Source organism: Hoplias malabaricus, chromosome X1, assembly GCF_029633855.1.
Source record: "Hoplias malabaricus isolate fHopMal1 chromosome X1, fHopMal1.hap1, whole genome shotgun sequence".
NCBI classification, from domain to species: domain Eukaryota; kingdom Metazoa; phylum Chordata; class Actinopteri; order Characiformes; family Erythrinidae; genus Hoplias; species Hoplias malabaricus.
Genome location: NC_089818.1, coordinates 20,015,725 through 20,035,742, shown reverse-complemented (window position 1 = coordinate 20,035,742; position 20,018 = coordinate 20,015,725). Strand labels below are relative to the sequence as shown.

At 43.4% G+C, this 20,018-nt stretch overlaps 1 protein-coding gene across 2 annotated transcripts in view; it reads left to right on the top strand.

Annotated features, from left to right (window-relative positions):
* The first annotated feature begins 1,915 nt into the window (after positions 1 to 1,915).
* LOC136675516 (guanine nucleotide-binding protein subunit alpha-11) overlaps positions 1,916 to 20,018 on the top strand; it is a 56,352-nt gene continuing 38,249 nt past the window's right edge. For both annotated transcript variants that reach the window (XM_066652078.1, XM_066652077.1), the window contains exon 1: positions 1,916 to 2,178. In XM_066652078.1, coding sequence (XP_066508175.1) covers positions 2,043 to 2,178 — 136 coding nt within the window. In that variant the 5' untranslated portion in view covers positions 1,916 to 2,042. The remainder of the gene's footprint in view (positions 2,179 to 20,018) is intronic.

Sequence of the window (20,018 nt, the reverse complement as noted above, 5' to 3'; positions counted from 1 at the left end):
CCGCCTACTCCATCTACAAAGACGTGAAGTTGCTATTGCTTATAACCCCCATGTTCAAACCTTGAATAGACCAGTAGGCCACAACTTTGACATGGCAGTGAATCCAAATCCAGATTAACCTGCAGGTGTTGTTGTTGTTGTTTTTCACTATGGCTTTCCTCACCTCCACATTGCTGTTAGGAGTAGGTTGAGGGATATGCACAATGCTAAACTAATTTCATAATCGTGGCTGTCCAATTACACCATCTCTTTGCCTGAACTAAACTAGTGCACTTCCTGCATGTGATCCAAGCCCTTAGGAAAATGCGTGCACTCGACTTTGTCCTGAGCATGTGATCTGCTTATCATATGTAGCCAATATGGAGTAGAGGTGATCTGAAGATCTGTGGCCACTTTCATGAGACATCTTAAGTTTACTCTTCTTGATCTATTTTAAACGAGTTGATTAATATCTTTCAATGCAGTTGTTTTAGCTGTAAATGGAGCTACTTTGATTCAATAAGGTGTAAACAAAACCATTACGGCTGCTTTTACGTGAAGCGTTCTGTTCTACAGAAATATACAGATTCAGACTCGGTGGAAACCACTGGAGGAAACCCTCACTGACACAAGGAGAACACACCAAGTAATCCACAAGTAAATGTATTAAACGGCTTGTGCTATACACATTATAACCCACTGCGACATTGCTAACCCAGTCAGCCATGGCCTAAAGGTTAGAGAAGTAGGCGTGGGATTGGAAGGTCACCAGTTTGAACCTGAAAACCAGCAGTAAAATTGGGGGCAGGGGGATTGAAAGAACAGCACTGTCTCCTCCCTCAATCCACAGCCACAATCCACAATCCACTTGCCCTTGAGCAAGGCCCCTAACCCCCTGCCCATTGTTCCTGCACCCAAAAAAAATCCTCTTAAAATGGCTTTAAGCCTACAGCTTCATTAAATGTGCATGGATCAATAAATATACAGTTAGACCACACCTCTTATCTCCACCCACCCTTCCAACATACGCATGCTACTCAAAAGCCCCTCCCTGCAAGGTGACAGGGTTGGTTCCTTCGCTTTATGACATAGGAAGCCCTGGCTGCCTGAATCTGCCCATTTTGAGACTTTGGAGCACTGCTTATTCGTGGTGCTGATTTAAACACTTGTGATATGTATTTTAACACAAAAAAAAAAACACCACAGGTTCATGTTAACTACGTTAATGGGGAGGGAGCGGTTACTGGTAACATCTGCATTTCTCAGTGATGGACTCATAATGGAGGATTATTACCAGAAGTCAGTTTTAATGGATTAATCTTTATATATTACTTCTACAACTGTGGTTTCTGGGCTTGATTTATTGTTAAGTGCTAATTCACATGGCGGGCTCTTTGTTCACTGCTCGGGCGCTGCAGTCTTTTTTTTTCTTTCTTTTTGCGGGTCATCTCTTCACCATTAGCAGCAGGGTGGAGGTGGAGATAGAGATAGAGGGAGAGAGACAGAGAGAGGGCTGTGGCTCGGTGTGAGTGTCCAGAGCCGCTGCTGAACCCTGGAGAACCGCTGAAGACCGTGAGAGAGCCGAGGCGCTGGGGGAGTGTCATACGGAAAGCGGGGGGTGGGTGGGGGTTGCCTTGGATTTTTCCTATCACTTTCAAGAAACCAAGGCTCAGGGCCTCCTTCTTCTTCTCCAACACCACCACCACTACTTCTTCCTCCTCCACCACCGCCTCCTCCTCCGTCTTCCTCCGCAACTGAGAACCCAGACTTGAAGCGGCTGTGGACGGAGACCTTTCCCGGTGTGAGGGGACTACTTGAGCGCCTGGCTCCCCAACACCAGTCCCCTCCTCCTCCTCCTCCTCTTCCTCCTCCTCCTCCCCCCACCTCCTCCCTTCCAGTTCGCCTCCTTTTTTCGCCCCTGCTGCTTCTATTCCGACCGGGGGCGAACAGGGATTGTGGATTTTTTTTTTCCCTCTCATTCCTTTTTCCCACGACCACATTTCGAGACCCCGCGTCCAGATCCGACTCCGGACGACGAGGCCGGGCTCTAAAAGCAGGGGGCGATGACTTTAGAGTCGATGATGGCTTGTTGCCTGAGCGAAGAGGCGAAGGAGTCGAAACGGATCAACGCCGAGATCGACAAGCAGCTGCGCCGAGACAAGCGGGACGCGAGGCGGGAATTAAAGTTGCTCCTTCTTGGTGGGTCCGCCGTCACAGCGTCGTTACCGTCATTGACGGTTGCAGGGTTTATAGCCTCCCAAGCAGGGGTTGTAGCCGCGGGGACGTGCTGAGGGCTGGAGGCTTTTTTTTCCGCCCAAATCAATGAAAGTGACATGTTCCCCGCTCAGAGCCGCTCTCTGCTGTTTATGCTGTAATGTCATGTTTTCTGCGGCTAGTTCGCTAACCTCACATTCATTTAGCGGGTAGCCACCGCGCTAGCCGTTAGCTAGCTAGCATTTGTGGGCCGAAATGGAGAGGGCCTCGAGTGGAGACAGCAGGAAAATCTGAATGAACGTAGTCCACCGTGATTTATATTGAGTTGTGGTCGCTGTTTTTGTCTCTGGGTGGCGGTGACCTCTGTTACCGAGGCCTGACATTGTTGCTGCCTTGCTAACTTATCCAGTGTGTTGTTTTTCAGCAGCTGGTCAAGCTAACTTAGCTGAGCACTTGAATGCAGACGACAAATTCCTGCTGTAGTTTTTTAAAAATGCAGAGATTACTTCCAAGCAGTCGTCTAAGCACCGTTTAATCATCCAGCACTTGTCATTCTGACAGAATATAAGGCTAGGGGTTTTGCATTTTGCAGGGATTTTGCATTGTATTGCCTGCAGTAGGTAGAAATTCTATTAAGGTGAAGTCAACTTAGAGGTGGGAAGCATGTCTGTTTTTATCATTGTGAAGATCATTTTTTTAAAGCCTTTCTGAGCATTTAATGGATTTTATCAGTACTTAAAGAACACTGACCATAACTCCGGTTTTTACTAATGCCATATGCACAGAAGAATTTGAAAAATTGGCTCTCGCGTCTAAAAGATTGAGGTGCTATTTATTTATTTATGAATAGATTATGATTTTTGCAAAGACTGGGGGTCTTGCAGCGTCACTGTTTCCAAGAGCCAAAACTAAAAAATGTATGATGACATTAAGCATGCCAAGATGATAAAAAGACTGACTGAAGGCAGCTATCTTGACAATCTTACGCCAGATACGGTTGTATTGTCATCTCTGTCCAAATATGGAGATGTGTGTTATCAAAATGTCTTCTACCACAATTTGCACACCACTAGGTAAAGACTGTGAAGAAATTTGTCGTAGATTTGAGATTGTAATTATTGTAGCACTCGAGTGTTGTGGACTTGAAGGGTGAAAACCCCTTTCTTTACTTCCTGGTGAGCATTATGGCTTTTCAGTATTCATCACATTTTGGACTCCAATTGTAATTTGATCAATTTTCATTGCAGATAAGTGCCTTGCTTTCGCTCAGAATATAGTACAAGATGTGTAGCTTTTCATATTTTGTTGCTGTCCAAATAAAAACATGTATCTCAAACTGTAATTATGTACAAGAAGGAAAATATACCCTTAAACTTCAATAGAAGAACGGTGGCAAACGGTGAAATTGTCACACAATGTGAAGGACAGCTGGTGTCTTTATACGACGTAGTTAACTAAAGTTTGACACAGGAGATACGTTTTTCTTTTGAAAGCAATATGTTCTTTTTCCTGACCACAAATGTGTGATAACATTCAAATCTTATGGGTGTTCACACCATTCTGTCAGCGGTGAGTGACAGGTCATTGGAGTTTGTCAGATTTGGGCTACGGCTACCAGGATGAGACAATTTGAGGTCATCATTACTCTCATCATCGCTGCCCTTTCATACAGGCTCCTAATTCTGTTTTTATCTCAAAACGATGGCCCAAGCCTGGTGAAATAGCAGTGGGAATAACACTACAACCTTCTCTGCATATCCTTAAAGGAAAGAGAAATGGGTGCTTTATCAAGCTGTAGAGGTTTGTCTCAAGAGCCGGATGTATTTGTTCTATGACTTGGTGAGTTTGTTAATGATATCTGACACGGACACTCTCTCCATGCATTTCCTATTAGCAGGACCTCTTTTCCGCTCTTGACCACAAAAGCCTGCTACATTAAAATAGGAATCGATGTTTAGAAATAAGTGCCTAGATGGAGAGTGAGGAAGAAGAGGGCAAAGAGCAGTAATGAGAAATTTGGCCAACAGTTTAATGCGAGATATACCGATAATGGAGTCTTTTGTGGATTGTCTCCTGGAGTTAACCATAGCTTTCATTACTGAATCTGATCCATTAGCCTCTGTTTAGCGTGATGGCTCGTATGTACATTTTCAGTAATGTTGTTAAGTAATATTAATGTTTATGATCTACGTTATCAGGTTTTAAGATTATTACTTAGTTATTAATGTTATTTTGCCCTTCATTCTCAATAGCATTCATTTTAATTGTGCCTGACTTCCCTGGTTCAGCCAAGCAGAAATGAGAAAGGAAGCTAGAAGGTGCTCAGTCATCCTACTAATGGCCAATCCTACTTGTGTAGTTAAAACTGTCAGCATAACCCTGGATAAGTCTCCACTAGTCTGGATTATCCACATCCTTAATAGGCTTTGTGAAACATGTCTTTGCTTCCGAGCTGTGCTGTAGTAGTCTACGGTACTCCGTCTCGCTAAGCAGAGACGTTGATGTGGTCTGACAGTTGTCGTTAGGTTATGATTTAGATTATGTGAACCTGCTCCTGTTGGAGAGCTGTGGAAGAAACCCGAGTGTCTGTTTCTGTTGAAACATTCTTTAGACCTCGCTAAATGATCAGTGAACAAGAGATGCTCATCCAGATGTGCAACGTGTGCCCAGTGTCCCAGTTGATGCTGATTAGTGACAATTAAGTTAGATTTCGTCGCTGTCCAAAGAAACCTGTATCTTAATTTTTGTCAAATTTTAGCTTACTGTGTCAGTTGAGCACAGCTGATGTTCTTTTTGATTAATGGATCAATCAAAATGCTCCAAATCTCCAAAGAGATATGGTTTTCTACAGACAGGGATGCTATCGAGAATAGGCCATGGCTCAATTTCTAGCAGATAGTTGTTTCCATCAGTTATTAACTCTAAAAATATGTCATCCAAGAGCATTTGATCATAAGTATTCTACTCGCTACACTTTATGCTCAGTCTTTTGACTATCCTGACAAAGTCCTGGTTATGGTTTGGTATCGTATTTTCTAATCGAGTGTATTGTCAGTCAAGAGGCATCAGGCGGGTCATGTGATATTTTATCAGTTTGGTTATCATTAGAAAATTTGGTATCCATAGAGTACTTTACAAATGTTTAGTGTTCTCTTCAGTCAGCTTGATGCATTATTAAATCTGTAAGATGCTGTAGGGTGTGCATTAGAAGAAGCTTAAGTTTAACCAAATTGTTATAAGGCATGTTCCTATGGAAAATTGGACAAATCATTGCTCGTTTTAGTGCATCACTATATCCTTTCAGAAATTACCAAACATTTGGCCAGAATCAGGAACTGGATCGTTCCTGTTCGTGAACCTACTTTGGTGTGGTTTGCGAACCAGAAAAATGAGTTCCCAGTTAGAGCCAAAGATTAGTGAGTTCTTTAACATGAACCATCAAAACGACTGTCGCCATGTCACGCTAACGAAGCTCCAGAAAGAGCTCAGAGCTTCAAATAAAGCGTTATGGTGCTGCGGAGCTGGATGTTTATGGCATGCTCAGTTTGTGTGTGTTCTGAGGTTGTATTAAGTGCAAAACAAGGCACTTGGCTACTTTTCCCTGCTGTTCACAAGCTCAGCAGGACGGTTCAGAACTGCAACATTTACACGTGTGTCATATCTCGCTCTGATCTGACCCTGCTGTATGTAAACATTGGATAAACCAATAACCTGAGACTGTCTGTTTGTCTCTGGCTCTTACTGTGTTGCTGAATTCAGTCACAGTGAAACTGGAACCGAGCACCTCCCAACCTCCCCCAGTTGATGACGTATCATTGGTTCCCATCTAAACTGGTGGAAACGGGCTGGTTCAATGGAGAGCACCAAGGTTCCAGGGATCCAAGGGGTGGGGGTGAAGGGCTGACAGTGGCTCCTTCTATTGTATTTATGCAATGCAAATTTTGTATATGATTTCATAGCGTATAACCTGGAAAAACGTACCATCTTAATGTTTGGGATTATTGAGACATTTGTAATTGGTGAGGTAAAAGCTTTGGTGACTGTTAGCTACAATCCCCTTTCAGTCGCAGCAGTATTAAAGAAGCAGACCTCAGACACCAAACATGTCTTGGCTGATCTGGAACTTGTGTAATATGCTTTTTTTGCTAAAGCATCACTCTAAGCTTCGCTGTGCTGCCTTGAACTACGGCTGTGTGTGAGGTGGCCACTGTGACCAGTTCTCCTTGGCTTTAGCAGAGTGGGAGCTTGACTTGCAGCCAAAGACATTCATTTCTGCCCGCCTCGCTGCCCTCCATGCACATCACTCCACGCCTTTCCCTAGAGCAAAGAATCCTGCTGCTGGCCTCGGCCCGCTCCCAAGGCCTTATCAGGCTGTGGAGGAGCCCAGCTTGACGAACCTTACCATTGACTGTACTTGGTCAAAACATAGCCCTGTCTGCATGTTTTCTTTAAAATGAAATATTCCCTGTTTGGGTGAGATCTGATGAAGCCTAGATTCTGCCTGTCATACGGCAGAGATCTAATCACACAGGAGATAAATACCTATAGCCTTTGTTTTATCCTTTGGAAACTACTTAAAAATTTGAGGAAAAAAATATTTATTAATGAATGTGGCGAGGTTGAAGATGCGCATGTGTTATAATGACCAAACTATTGGCATGTGTCGTATGTGAATGCCTTAATTTGTCCAAATATAAGTGTTATTGCTAGTGCAAATGCTAGTATGGTAACATTTGAGTAGCAAATATTTTGTGCATGCCGAATATTTAGACTGGTATCTTCCTGAAACTTTATTTTTGATGTGGGAATTGGGGATGGGGGAAATCATTTTCAAATTTTCATACCATCATTCTGTCTCAAAATATTCTCACATTATACGGCGTTATTGTGGGTGGATGTGCGTGGTGCACTGTAGGGCTGTGCTGAGACTTATATCCGTGAGCACAAAGTTGCTTGTGCAGTTCAGCTCAGCCCGACAGCGCACACCGCCAAGTGCTGACGAATAAATACCCTATTTCTGAGAGAGCAAGTTTCAGCTCCCGTAAAAAAAAAAAAAATCAGCAACTTCTGTGCCGCTCCCGCCCACAGTTCAGATGTTAACTCCTGCTCCCGCCCGTGCAGTCCCATCTAATGTGAAGTGTCAGCGACTCTCAGATAGCAACACTAACCGTTAAACGAGCCTGTCTTATAAAAAAAACATGTGAGAATTGATATCGAGTCATTCAGAATTTATTACTGAAACACAATGAAAAGTGATTACACACATTCACTCAAAGACACTCCCTCACCCTCTCCATTGCTCTACAAAAAAAAGTCGCTGCACTAATTAGTGCCCCTCTAGAAACCATTTATGCAGAACCAGCAGTAAATCTTTGATAAAAGTCTAAATGAATTACACCTAATAAAACTAAAAAGTACAGAAATGTACAAGTACTGAAGATAAGGGTTGTCTTATATACAACCAATGATGAAAATAATTTTTGTTTTAATCCAAAGTGAATTTGCAAAGATTAAATTTTTGGTTATTATTATTGGTATAGGCTACACTTTCATTCATTATCTGTAACCCTTATCCAGTTCAGGGTCGCGGTGGGTCCAGAGCCTACCTGGAATCATTTGGCACAAGGCGGGAATACACCCTGGAGGGGGCGCCAGTCCTTCACAGGGCAACACACACACAGTCACTCACACCTACGGACACTTTTGAGTCGCCAATCCACCTACCAACGTGTGTTTTTGGACTGTGGGAGGAAACCGGAGCACCCGGAGGAAACCCACGCAGACACGGAGAATACACCACACTCCTCACAGACAGTCACCCGGAGGAAACCCACGCGGACACAGGGAGAACACACCACACTCCTCACAGACAGTCACCCGGAGGAAACCCACGCGGACACAGGGAGAACACACCACACTCCTCACCTGGAGTGGGAATCGAACCCACAACCTCCAGGCCTCTGGAGCTATGTGACTGAGACACTACCTGCTGCACCGTCATGCCGCCCTATAGGCTACACAAATTTGCAATAATTACAATAATTATTTAAAATATGTTACACCTTTAAAATATGTTACACCTTCCTTCTTCTCTTTTAACCCAAAGTCGGTGCTAAATTCCCAACTGCGGTGGGCTTGTGTTTTTCTCCACTCATTTTCAGAGTGACATCAGCATTCAGTGAGCTCCCACAGCGCTCCCTCCCTGTGGCTCTTTTAAATGCACATAAATGAACTGTTTGCCTGTGTACTTGGACACAAAACAGAAATTTCACACACCAAATACTTGGTGTTATACTGCCCAAACCTAGTGGGAATACCCGTTGCTGGAACTGAGTGAACTTACAGCTGTATAGAGTCATGAGGATGCAGATGAAGCACCTATATCAGTGTGTGTCGACCAAAAATATTGTTGCCTAAACTCAAACAGACCCAGACCCAGAAGTTGGCACAAGTTGGGAACAACCTCTTATTGTCTTGCTGCATTTATGCTGAACAACAGCTTGCCTCCTTGTATGAATGAAATTTGCAGGAAGCCTGTTGAATTTGGCCTGCAGTTCCTCGCAGTTACCAACCTGCTGAGGATTAATGTGGTGAGACTCTGGTTTGGTGGAGTACTTTCAAGAGAGGCCTCTGCCTCCAAAGGCACTTTCACTTTCAGTTCTGCCACTGGTGGTAATTATTTCATGTCCATTATGTTTTCCATTCAAATTGTTTGGACAGTGTTTATTTATTTATTTATTTTGCCATAACCTCAGACCAGCCATCAGCTGCTCAACCCTCAACTATCTCTACTGTTGGAAAAATTACTCGACTGTTTGCAGATCAGCAGAGGGAAAAGGGTGAGTTTCATGCGCACCTCCCACTTAAGATGGTCACCGCTGGCAGTGCAAACAAGGCTTCTGGACTTTGGACTGTTCATTGAGGAGGTGACGAAACGCTGGGGCGCTGTTTGCGTCAGGCGTGTGCCCTCTAATGGGTCTGTCCAGATTGTTTTTGATTGTGGCTGGCCAACCGCAGCGCTTAATGGGAGTCAGAGCACAGGGCTCTTGCAGCTCACCTCCTACATCCGTTATGATCAAATAAGGCAATGTGGTCATGACTGCACTGCCGTGATGGCTTGCTTTTGACAGCTACGCCACTGGCTCCATCTGGAGCCAAAGGAGCGTCTCCCATCACTGCTCTCTCCAGGTTTGATGCGGATATTTCAAACTCATCTGCTGGTTGAAACTCGCAAACAATGGCTTTGTTTATAAGAATTCCAGTGCCATTTTGACACATGAATCCTCTCATGGAATTAAGCCCCCACAGACACGTATATGAATATTTAAAAAATAAATAAATACATTTCTGCATTTTGGCCTCACGGTGAAAATTCACGGTGTGTTTTCCCTGTGTTTGCGTGGGTTTCCTCCCACAGTCTAAAAACCCACATTGGTAGGTGGACTGTCTAGTCAAAGTGTCCCTAGGTGTGAGTGTGTGTGTCGCCCTGCAAGGACTGGCGCCCCCTCCAGGGTGTATTCCCGCCTTGCACCCATGAAAATGGCAATTTAGATCATTGAAAATTCTCTCTAGGAGAGTTTTGAAAACGCATGTTGTCAGTTGTCGTGTTAATGGGTGCAAAACAGCTGTTTAAAATAGCTGACATCATGGAGCATGCCTGTCTGTAGCTGAAATACAAATAGCTCCTCATTCCCTATATAGTGACGTACATGAGTCGAAAACTACAATATTACAGATAGCACTAGATTTCTGATTCCCGATGAATAAATATACAGGAGGTCCTCGGGTTACGTCAGTCCCGAGTTACGATGTTTCATGGTTACGACACATCTCCCATTTACTGTATAAAGCCTTGTTTTGACTTAAGTGATTTTGCGTCGTAAACGTTGTAACGTGAACTTCGTGTTTGTTGTGCGCGGCGGAAGAATACACGGTTACGCGGCTCAGGACCAAGGAGGATAGGTGTTAGTATAGGATAAGTGCTTACAGTATGTTATTTACGTACAGTATGTACGTATGTTCCGACTTACACCGAAAATCGGTTTATGACGCGACGTAGGAACGGATCACCATCGTAAGTCGAGGACCCCCTGTATATGTTTTATTGAAATATTCAAAGCACTATTAAGGACTAGATTCAGTAATTTCATGAGTTCGTATTGCACTACATAGGGAGAATGGAGTAATTTGGGATTCAATCTATGACTTTAAAAGGTACTATGGCCACTTACTGGACTGGCATGATAATGCAATCATTTTCATATTTTTCTGGAAGGGTATTTCTTAAAAAAAAAATTACATTTTCAAAACTGTCCAGATTTGTGGGGACAAGGCTTAAGTCGTTACTCACTGTCAGTCTAGTCATCAATAACAGCTTTTATTGCCACTCTTAATCCACTAAGTGTTTTTTTGATGCTCGTAATTAGCCTTGTCTCAAAACGTGTAGTTTCTGCCATATACAAATTTAATTGGCAGGCAACATAGGCAGTGAATATGTTGTTATCAATGGATCGGGATCTAGCTGCTCTGACATACTACTTATGGTTTGTGGTCTAGCTTAAGTGCACACTTCTTCCATGAGATATTTGCAGAATTAGCAAACATTTAGCAAACATAATCAAGTACTCTCCAAGGCCACAAGTGTGTTGGGAAAGGGTGTGTTTAGTGTGCATTTAAGTGTGGTCTGGCGCACTGTGCTTTTACAAATTTCATAAATGGGACACAAGGCACATAAACCCAAAATCACTTACGAACTTCGGGACAGGATGTTGGTCGAGGTTTTCAAAGGTAAACGGGGTCTAGTGGTCTCAGACGGAGGTTGAGGAAATGTCGGCCAGCTACCGGTCACTTGCTCCATAGATGCACCAAGTCTAATATTTGGCTGTTATTTTGAGGTGTTCTTTGATTTAGTGGCGATTAAATGAAATATAGAATACAAATATAAAAAGGGCAGAATTATATATTTTGTTTTATTTAAATTTAAAAAACAATGCAGTGATGCAGTGAAACGTCATGCTCTGAAGTTCTGGAGCGACATGCTGTACCTATAGGATGAGATTACTTACACAAACACAATGTATTTCAATGGAATTTAGCAAATGAACTGCATTGTTTATCATATTTAAGTACGAAGCCCAGTGTTGGTGTTGTTCTTTATCCCTCTCTAGCTGATGATTGACATTGGGCATGGGGAGCATGGGCTGGTATGCTCCCAATCTGTAGTGCCCCATTCTATCAGCAGACTAGAGATCTGAAGGCAATTGTCAGCACGTTTAAAGTAAATGGAGGTGATTTGACAGAAGTGGAGGTTGGGGTTGTCTTTTCTTGAGAGATTTTTATTGTTTATTGCTGTAGAGTTGGAGTTGCATTCCAATTCTGATCTGCAGTGTAGAAGTGCATTTCTATGAGCTTTGGCTTAGAAAAGACCTTCTCTCAGCTTTTCCAAAGTCTACTTTCATTTCTTTCTCTGTTCTTTCACTGTTTTACTTTGTCTTTCCGTGCCTGCGCAGACACACATTCTCAGTTCTCCTTGGTGGAATGCTTCAAGGTGGCTGAATGACCAGGCTCGGGCCGCCTGCTCCCCCTGTGGCTGTATAAATAGAACAGGTGACATTCTATAGTCTTACAAAAAAAAAAAAAGGACCTGCAGGGATAGATGAATCTCAACCGCTCTCTCTCTCTCTCTCTCTCTCTCTCTCTCTCTCTCCCCCATCCATGTTCCTTCTCTTCTACCTCTTTTTTCTCGTTGTCTGCTGTCTCCTCCCTCCTGCCTCTTCTTCTTCCAGTCTTCACTTACCTCTTCCCCACTTCTTGTTCTCCTCTCTGTGCCTGTGCTGTCTGCTCTGGACTAGTATCAGAAATATATAATGCACTATTAAGATTTACTTGAGTAGCGTGGAGTGAATTGGGGCAAATCTGCAGTTCCTTTCATGCTCCATGGTGTTTTGATGTCTCACTTTAAAGGAACACTATGTAATATTTTTACATTAAAATGACAGATCCAGAATCATTGCGATGACTTGTAATACTGAGAAAGGAGCCCTGGGCTCAGCACTGAAAAAGCTGCTATTTTGGAGGAGGGCAGGAAACCACCCCCATCTTCTCCCTTCCTCATTGGTTTCGGGGGCAGTGCTTCAAATATGAATTACACTAAGAAGGGAGCCTCAGAAGCAACTAGGGTTTGTTTAAGAGGTGCTATGGATATTTTCAAAAACAGAGGGATGAAAATCTGTTTTTAAATATGTCCGTAGCCGTGTGGACGGTACCTTTGGAAACTGATTGAAAAGCTCATGTAAAGGAATCTGTTTCCACATTTACTCGATGTTTACAGGCAGTTGAGTGCCAATGATATTCCTTTGGTTGTGAGATGTTGCCAACTAGGGTGACCAGATCTGAGATGGTGAAAAAGAGGACACGTTTCCGGGGGGTGGGGGGTGGTGGACGACTACTGACGTGCAGACTGACCAATTAAATGTTTACAGAGAAGGTTATCGACCAATAACGGTAGCTCTACAGTCAGACCGTCCAATCAGAAGATTTTAGGCTACTTCACCACGCCCCCTTCTCACTCTAGCGAACCAATCGGAGTAGGGGAGGGCGGGACTAGCTTGTGAACGAAACTTCTCGAAGTTCTATGTAAGCTCTAGAAAAACTAACATACAAATAAAAATTACCAACATACAGTAAACCCCTGAATGGGGTGAATAAGTCTGGGGTCACTGAATATTAATGAGGTCCGTTTGTGGTCACTTGCCCAAAACGTTTATGACTTGAGTTACGTTTATTTAGCATAGAAAAGCGACAATTGTAACTGTAGACGTTGGAGGGTTAAACATAGTGCTCTGTACGTTGCGGGTGGTCTCTGACAGGTTGGTACAGCTGCTCGGGGGAGCTGCCGTGTCTGGTGACCGTGGTTGTGTAACTTGAGTTCACTGGCAAGACTACGGAGAGAAAGGCAAAAAGGAAGAGTTATAAAAGATGATTTGATGAAGTTCAACATGGAAACCATGTTGCTAATTTTACATCCAGGGCCTCAGATGGCTCTGCTCGTCAGCCATGATGTACACTTGCTCTCTTCCACACCCCCCCCCCCTCTCTCTCTTCATATCCTTGACACATTTAACACATTTTTAAAAATACAAACTAGGCCATAAAAGAGCTGAGCGTTGAGGGTGGTTTTTAGTGTGGAGCTTTTTGGACATGAGCTGCAGCCAGGGTTTTTATTTTTTTATTATTTTTGTTTCCCCCTTTTCCTCTGTATCCGAGATGATACAGAATGCTGCTTCTTACTGTGTTTGATTTCCAACACGGCAAACACCTACTCATAGTAGGATTTTTGGATCTCTCTCTCAGCATCTCAATCCCCTCACACACTCACAAACGTCTTAGCGTCTAGAACCAGGCTCGGCCGATACTGTGTATCAGAGGTGTTCAGTTACATTGCTGCGTTTGATTAAAGGAACACAAGGTAGTGTTATTTACTGTAAAAATGCTACACTGAAATGTCACAGTGGAGAACAGAGCTTCTGTCGTTGCTACTTCAGCCACAAACCTGGGTATGTTGCACTATGTAACTTTTGGAGGAGGGTATGAAACTTAATATATAGAAGTCACCATATCCATCACAGACTGCACACAGTTTATAACATTTCACATTTACTTGAGTGTAAACCACAAAGGAGCCAAACAGAGGCCTTGGCACACCTTCTTGTTTTAATTTCCCACAATCTTCTACACCAGAGATTAGACGTTATTTGCGTGTACAAGAGCGTTCCTCGTGGGTTGTGTGTATGTGTAGTTAAATAGTTGATGGTAAAGATTGATTAGAAGAAACAGTGCAAAGAAAATACAGTGAAAGAACTGTGGTTTCAATAACATTTGTACTTGCAGCACTGTGTGAGATCTGATTTTGTATATCGTCACCGTCCAATCAAAAGCATGTATCTCCGTTTTTTGTCCATTATTATTTTACTACCTTATTGGGACACAGAATTTGTCCTTCACGCAAATAAGTGAATGGACCAATACAAATGCTCCAAAATTCATTCATTCATTCATTATCTGTAACCGCTTATCCAATTCAGGGTCACGGTGGGTCCAGAGCCTACCTGGAATCATTGGGCGCAAGGCGGGGAATACACCCTGGAGGGGGCGCCAGTCCTTCACAGGGCAACACAGACACACACACATTCACTCACACTTACGGACTCTTTTGAGTCGCCAATTCACCTACCAACGTGTGTTTTTGGACTGTGGGAGGAAACCGGAGCACCCGGAGGAAACCCACGCAGACACAGGGAGAACACACCACACTCCTCACAGACAGTCACCCGGAGGAAACCCACGCAGACACAGGGAGAACACACCACACTCCTCACAGACAGTCACCTGGAGGAAACTCACGCAGACACAGGGAGAACACACCACACTCCTCACAGACAGTCACCCGGAGCGGGAATCGAACCCACAACCTCCAGGCCCCTGGAGCTGTGTGACTGCGACACCTACCTGCTGCACCACCGTGCCGCCCTGCTCCAAAATTACGAAAAATAAAATCTCTTTACATTCCATTGAAATTCTTCTCATGTAAAGTCACTATTTTGGAAGATACATGTTTTTGATTGGACAAAGATTATATGTTGTGTATGTTTTTTTTATTTGGGCCTTTTGCGTTCAGGTTTTTTTTGCACGTTTTCATAATTCACAAACGCTGGGTGCAACTGTGAAAAGGAGAGTCACATTACACGAGAAATCATAACTGAAGACTGATGTAATAAGATCGAAATCTAATGTTTTGCTGATATCTTACAGCCCTGAAGTTTATGACACCATAAATTCCTGTATGCTTTTCACTTGCTCACTTTTATGAAACAACTGCAGCTTGCTTTCTTTCTTTATTATTTATTTATATATAAATCAACGCTGCTGTAATAGTTGTTGGCCCCTGGTGTGGAATGTTTCCTGTGTCACCGCGCTCGGCTGTGTGTCTGTCGCCAGGCAATTTGTCCTTCCGTCGCTCACAGCGAATGCTTTATCAGTTCGATGCTTGTTGATGCAGACAAATGGGAGCTATGCGCTCAGACTCGACAAATCATCATCACTCCTTAACACAGCATTCCTCCGAGACGCCTCTGGCGCTAGCTGCTACGAGCTAAAAGACGCCCAGAGTGATGAATCAGGTTCTTACAGAGCTAGAAGGGGCTGATACACATCTCCGAAGGTAAAAAGTTGTGCGGATCTCTACAATGTGCTCTATGGGGGTATATGGGGTAATCCTTTCAAACACATGTATTTGGAGTGTTTATAAGGATGTGTGTTAAACGCAGCTGTGGCTGTGTATGTAGAAGAGGACGGATCATAAGGTCAGTTTTAAAGGAGTGTGTAGATGTAGTGCTACGTTGAAACCTACTGGGACTTCATGGTGATGGCTTTAATACAATCACTATGATATTTCTCGGTATGGGGCTCGTGATCGTGGGACTGTTATTGTTTCAGTTAAGATCGGTTACAACAGAATAGACTTGTTGGACTTTGTCTTTATCGTTTTTAACTCTCTGGATATCACACAACAGGTTTGTCCAGCACGTGTATTGCTTTGGGAAGATAAGTCTTTATATTACATATAATTCTCGTTGTTAATCACATGAATCATATTACAATAACTAAACAAATATGCACCGGTGTTTGGCCTCTGATTTATTATTAACCATTGCCAGTGAAATGAATGCGTTTGACAGATCATGGCCATTGCTGCTGCTGACTTGGTGACAACAATGATGACTGATGTGGACCAGCATTTAGACGTTTTTGACTAGTGTTATGTTCGGAATGTGGATTTCCATTAAGAGCCCAGCATTAGATTTGATGTAAAACTATTAAATAACCTTCATTTTTTTGTGTTGTTTATTTGCATCACAATTGGTTTATTACTTCCTTTGGAATCTCAGAAGAGCAGACTGTTTGTTATGTAGTAACCCTGTGATTTTTCAGAAACTGATAAGTCCTGGGGCGGCACGGAGGTGCAGCAGGTTAGTGTCGCAGTCACACAGCTCCAGGGACCTGGAGGTTTTGGGTTCGAGTCCCGCTCCGGGTGACTGTCTGTGAGGAGTGTGGTGTGTTCTCCCTGTGTCTGCGTGGGCTTCCTCCGGGTGACTGTCTGTGAGGAGTTGGTGTGTTTTCCCTGTGTCTGCGTGGGTTTCCCCCGGGTGACTCTGTGAGGAGTGTGGTGTGTTCTCCCTGTGTCTGCGTGGGTTTCCCCCGGGTGAGTGTGGTGTTTTCACCTTCCCAAAAACACACATTGGTAGGTGGATTGGCGACTCAAAAGTGTCCGTAGGTGTGAGTGTGTGTCGCCCTTTGAAGGACTGGCGCCCCCTCCAGGGTGTGTTCCTGCCTTGCGCCCAATGATTCCAGGTAGGCTCTGGACCCACCGCGACTCTGAACTGGATAAGGGTTACAGATAATGAATGAATAACGATAAGTCCTGTTTGTACCAACATTTAATGTCAGCTATTCTTAGTTAACTGAGGAATACACAAATAAGTAGTTGATGTGTTCAGTTTTGCAGCCATAGAATGTGAGATGGTTATCGTGGGAGATTTCACATAGTCACTGAACTATGACTTAACAATTATCGCTTTATCGTTTTACAGTTCTGTTCTTACAAAAGCATAGTCCTTATGCCAGAAACCAAATGTTTTCAGTGCTCAGCCGTGCATGTTTTAATCTTCAAACAGTATGGCCAGCACTAACTCATTTTCACCTGCAGACTTTCACAAAAGTAGTCCACCGCAGTGTTCTCTGCTGTGATAATAACTTCCTCACTTCGGCTTCTTGCCTTTCTTTATTTCTCTATAGCGTTTTTTTTAAATGTGGCTAGGGGCGCAGTAGACAAAACTGCAGATACAGGGTGGCTTTAAATGTTTAACATTCTTTGTGACCTGTCTTTGACCTGCTGTGTTCAGCTTGAATATTTAGACGTTTCAGATCAGGCTGTCAGATCCAATATGTAGCCAGTCCGTGCACTCATAACTTGAATGTCCCCTAAAATAACTGACCCATAGTAATTTCATTGAAATGCTAGACTTGCTGCTCAAGTTCGCAGGCAGTGGAATGCTGTCATTCACAAGCAGCTGGAATTGCAGACACTTACTATGATGTCAGTCTAAACTAAGTGGGGGAGAGAGGTTTTATATGAACGGTTTTCTCCCCAGTTTTATGCTGTCACTTCCACCGGTTTACTAGGAGCCCTCCAAGAGTGCTATATACACAGTGCCATTGGAAAACTGAGTGGAATTGGACGAGAACGTGAAATGTCCAGATCTGTTCTGTGAGCTTACAGACTCCCACACTGTCTGGCATTGGGTTTGTGTTGGGTGAGGAGGAGGAGGAGGACCCAGAAAGAGAGCAAGGCCATTTGTGAACTTGTATGGTGCTTTTCCACTGCATGTACCCTACTCGACTTGGCTTGGCTCAGCTGTTTTGCTTTTCCACAGGCCAAATTTGGGACCTGGTCCCTGGAACCGGGTACGTTTTTAGTCTCTGTTCGCACCTGGTACGAAGTGAGCGGAGTAGGTACTAAATGGGATGTGTAAACCTTGCAGAGCGCTGATTGGCCAGAGGGACTTGTTTACGCTGTGAAAAGCAGAGCTCCAGCCCAAATTAGCTGCTTGTAAAATGTCCAAGTTACATTTTTTAAAAATCCAAATAATAGAGGCTCATTACATTACGCCGTGGGGTTTACAAAAGGTTCAAAAGCTTTTTGTCTCAGTGACTGACGAAAGAATTAATCAAGAGCAGGACACTGCAACAAGGAAGACTGGGGAATCTGAGAGAATTGTAGCGTGTAGCCATGTTCAATCTAAAAAACAAAAGCAACATAAGTAAATAGGTGATAGCATGTTTCTTGTTTGTTCTCGGCTGTTTTCCTCTGGCTTTTATGTTGTTTTTATCGTGTTGACTCAAATTTAGAAATGTATTGTGATATAAACTTTGGCCATATCGTCTAGCCCTGGTAACTGCCACCATTTTTGTGTTTTTCAAAGACAGCGGGTGCGCCGATGCCACACAGTGGAAAATCTCTATTAGACTCCTGACTTTGAATGGGAATACCGTTTCAACATCAGATCAATAATCATAATGAAAATATGAGGCACCTCCGTTAGTAATAGCATGGCATTAACATCCATGCATGCGAGAAGCAATGTTTGGAAGCTCTTTTAAAGTCTGTTTTTCACTTGCTCCAAACTCAAAGGCACCTAAAAAGGGTTAGCTGCATGTCACTTTCTGAAGGCTGTGTCTTGAGGCAGTTATGTTCCATGCCAGAACGTTGTGTCCTTGGCTAAGCAGTTGCACGGGTGTGTCACTTTGTGAACCCGGGAAGTCACCTCGGCCTACAGTCAGGTGGCAGCTGGTGAGGTGTATTGTGTGCCTCAGGCACCTGAAGCAATGACTTACATAGTTTTGTGTGAGAGAGGGAGAGTATGGGAAGTTTCATGGAACAGACTTTTGAACTCTCCCTGTGTCTGCGTGGGTTTCCTCTGGGTGACTGTCTGTGAGGAGTGTGGTGTGTTCTTCCTGTGTCTGCGTGGGTTTTCTCCGGGTGACTGTCTGTGAGGAGTGTGGTGTGTTCTCTCTGTGTCTGCGTGGGTTTTCTCCGGGTGACTGTCTGTGAGGAGTGTGGTGTGTTCTCTCTGTGTCTGAGTGGGTTTTCTCCGGGTGACTGTCTGTGAGGAGTGTGGTGTGTTCTCTCTGTGTCTGTGTGGGTTTCCTCCGGGTGACTGTCTGTGAGGAGTGTGGTGTGTTCTCCCTGTGTCTGCGTGGGTTTCCTCCGGATGACTGTCTGTGAGGAGTGTGGTGTGTTCTCTCTGTGTCTGCGTGGGTTTCCCACGCATATAATTAATTCATTTCACCTACATCTTTTGAACTCACATTAGTGTTGTAGTGTTGTTGATTTGAATGAAGGAAAGGAAAATGAAAGTTTCTCATTTGTGTCTATCGTATATTATATAAGTCATAATATATATAAAAATGATTATATTTCTGTTCATTCATCATGAACTTTAAACACAATTTACAGGCCCACTGGTCTTTTTAATGATGTCAAAGCTGTAATAACTGTAATGAAAGCCCTATGATTATGTACTGAACTTGTGTTCATATTACAATATCTGTTTTTGCCAAATTACACAAATAAATAACACCAAATAAATTTTTAAGTTAAATTTTTAATTAAATTTTAAGTACGCTCTAGGAATTCATGCATGAGACTCTCACAAATGAACACACATGCTTGTGTGAGTGTGTTCACCTTGTAGAAGGAGCTGGTCCTCTCCAGGCTGGTGACTACTACTGGGCTCTTATGCAAGTGTGAAGCCTGTAAAGCATCGATGCCTAGAAGAGCTCTAAAATGGATACACTCCGTAAGGGAGCTAAACAGAGCAGCAGAAAGTAAATTCAGAAACAGAAAATCATAACTAGGCCACGTTGTGACCTGACACTCCACTGTCTGTATGATCACAAAGCAGAGAACCGAGAATGTGCCCTTGTTTTCCAAAGCGTCGAGAGGGTGAATTTTAAAGGCCTTTTTCTCAAGAACCTTCTGAAATCTTCACAAATGTGTGAGACGTAACGAAGTGTAAAGCCAGTTGCTGATTATTTTTGTGGGACTTGAATGGGAAGTTAACTTTCCCCCCAGGTTTACTTCTGTGTATGTATATGATCCATAAGTGTGTTAATTGAATAGCTGCCACCATTTTCTTTAAAACTGCTTTTTCATAAACAGTACGGTCAAAACCATTAGAAAAAACATTTTTGTCTGCATCAAACAA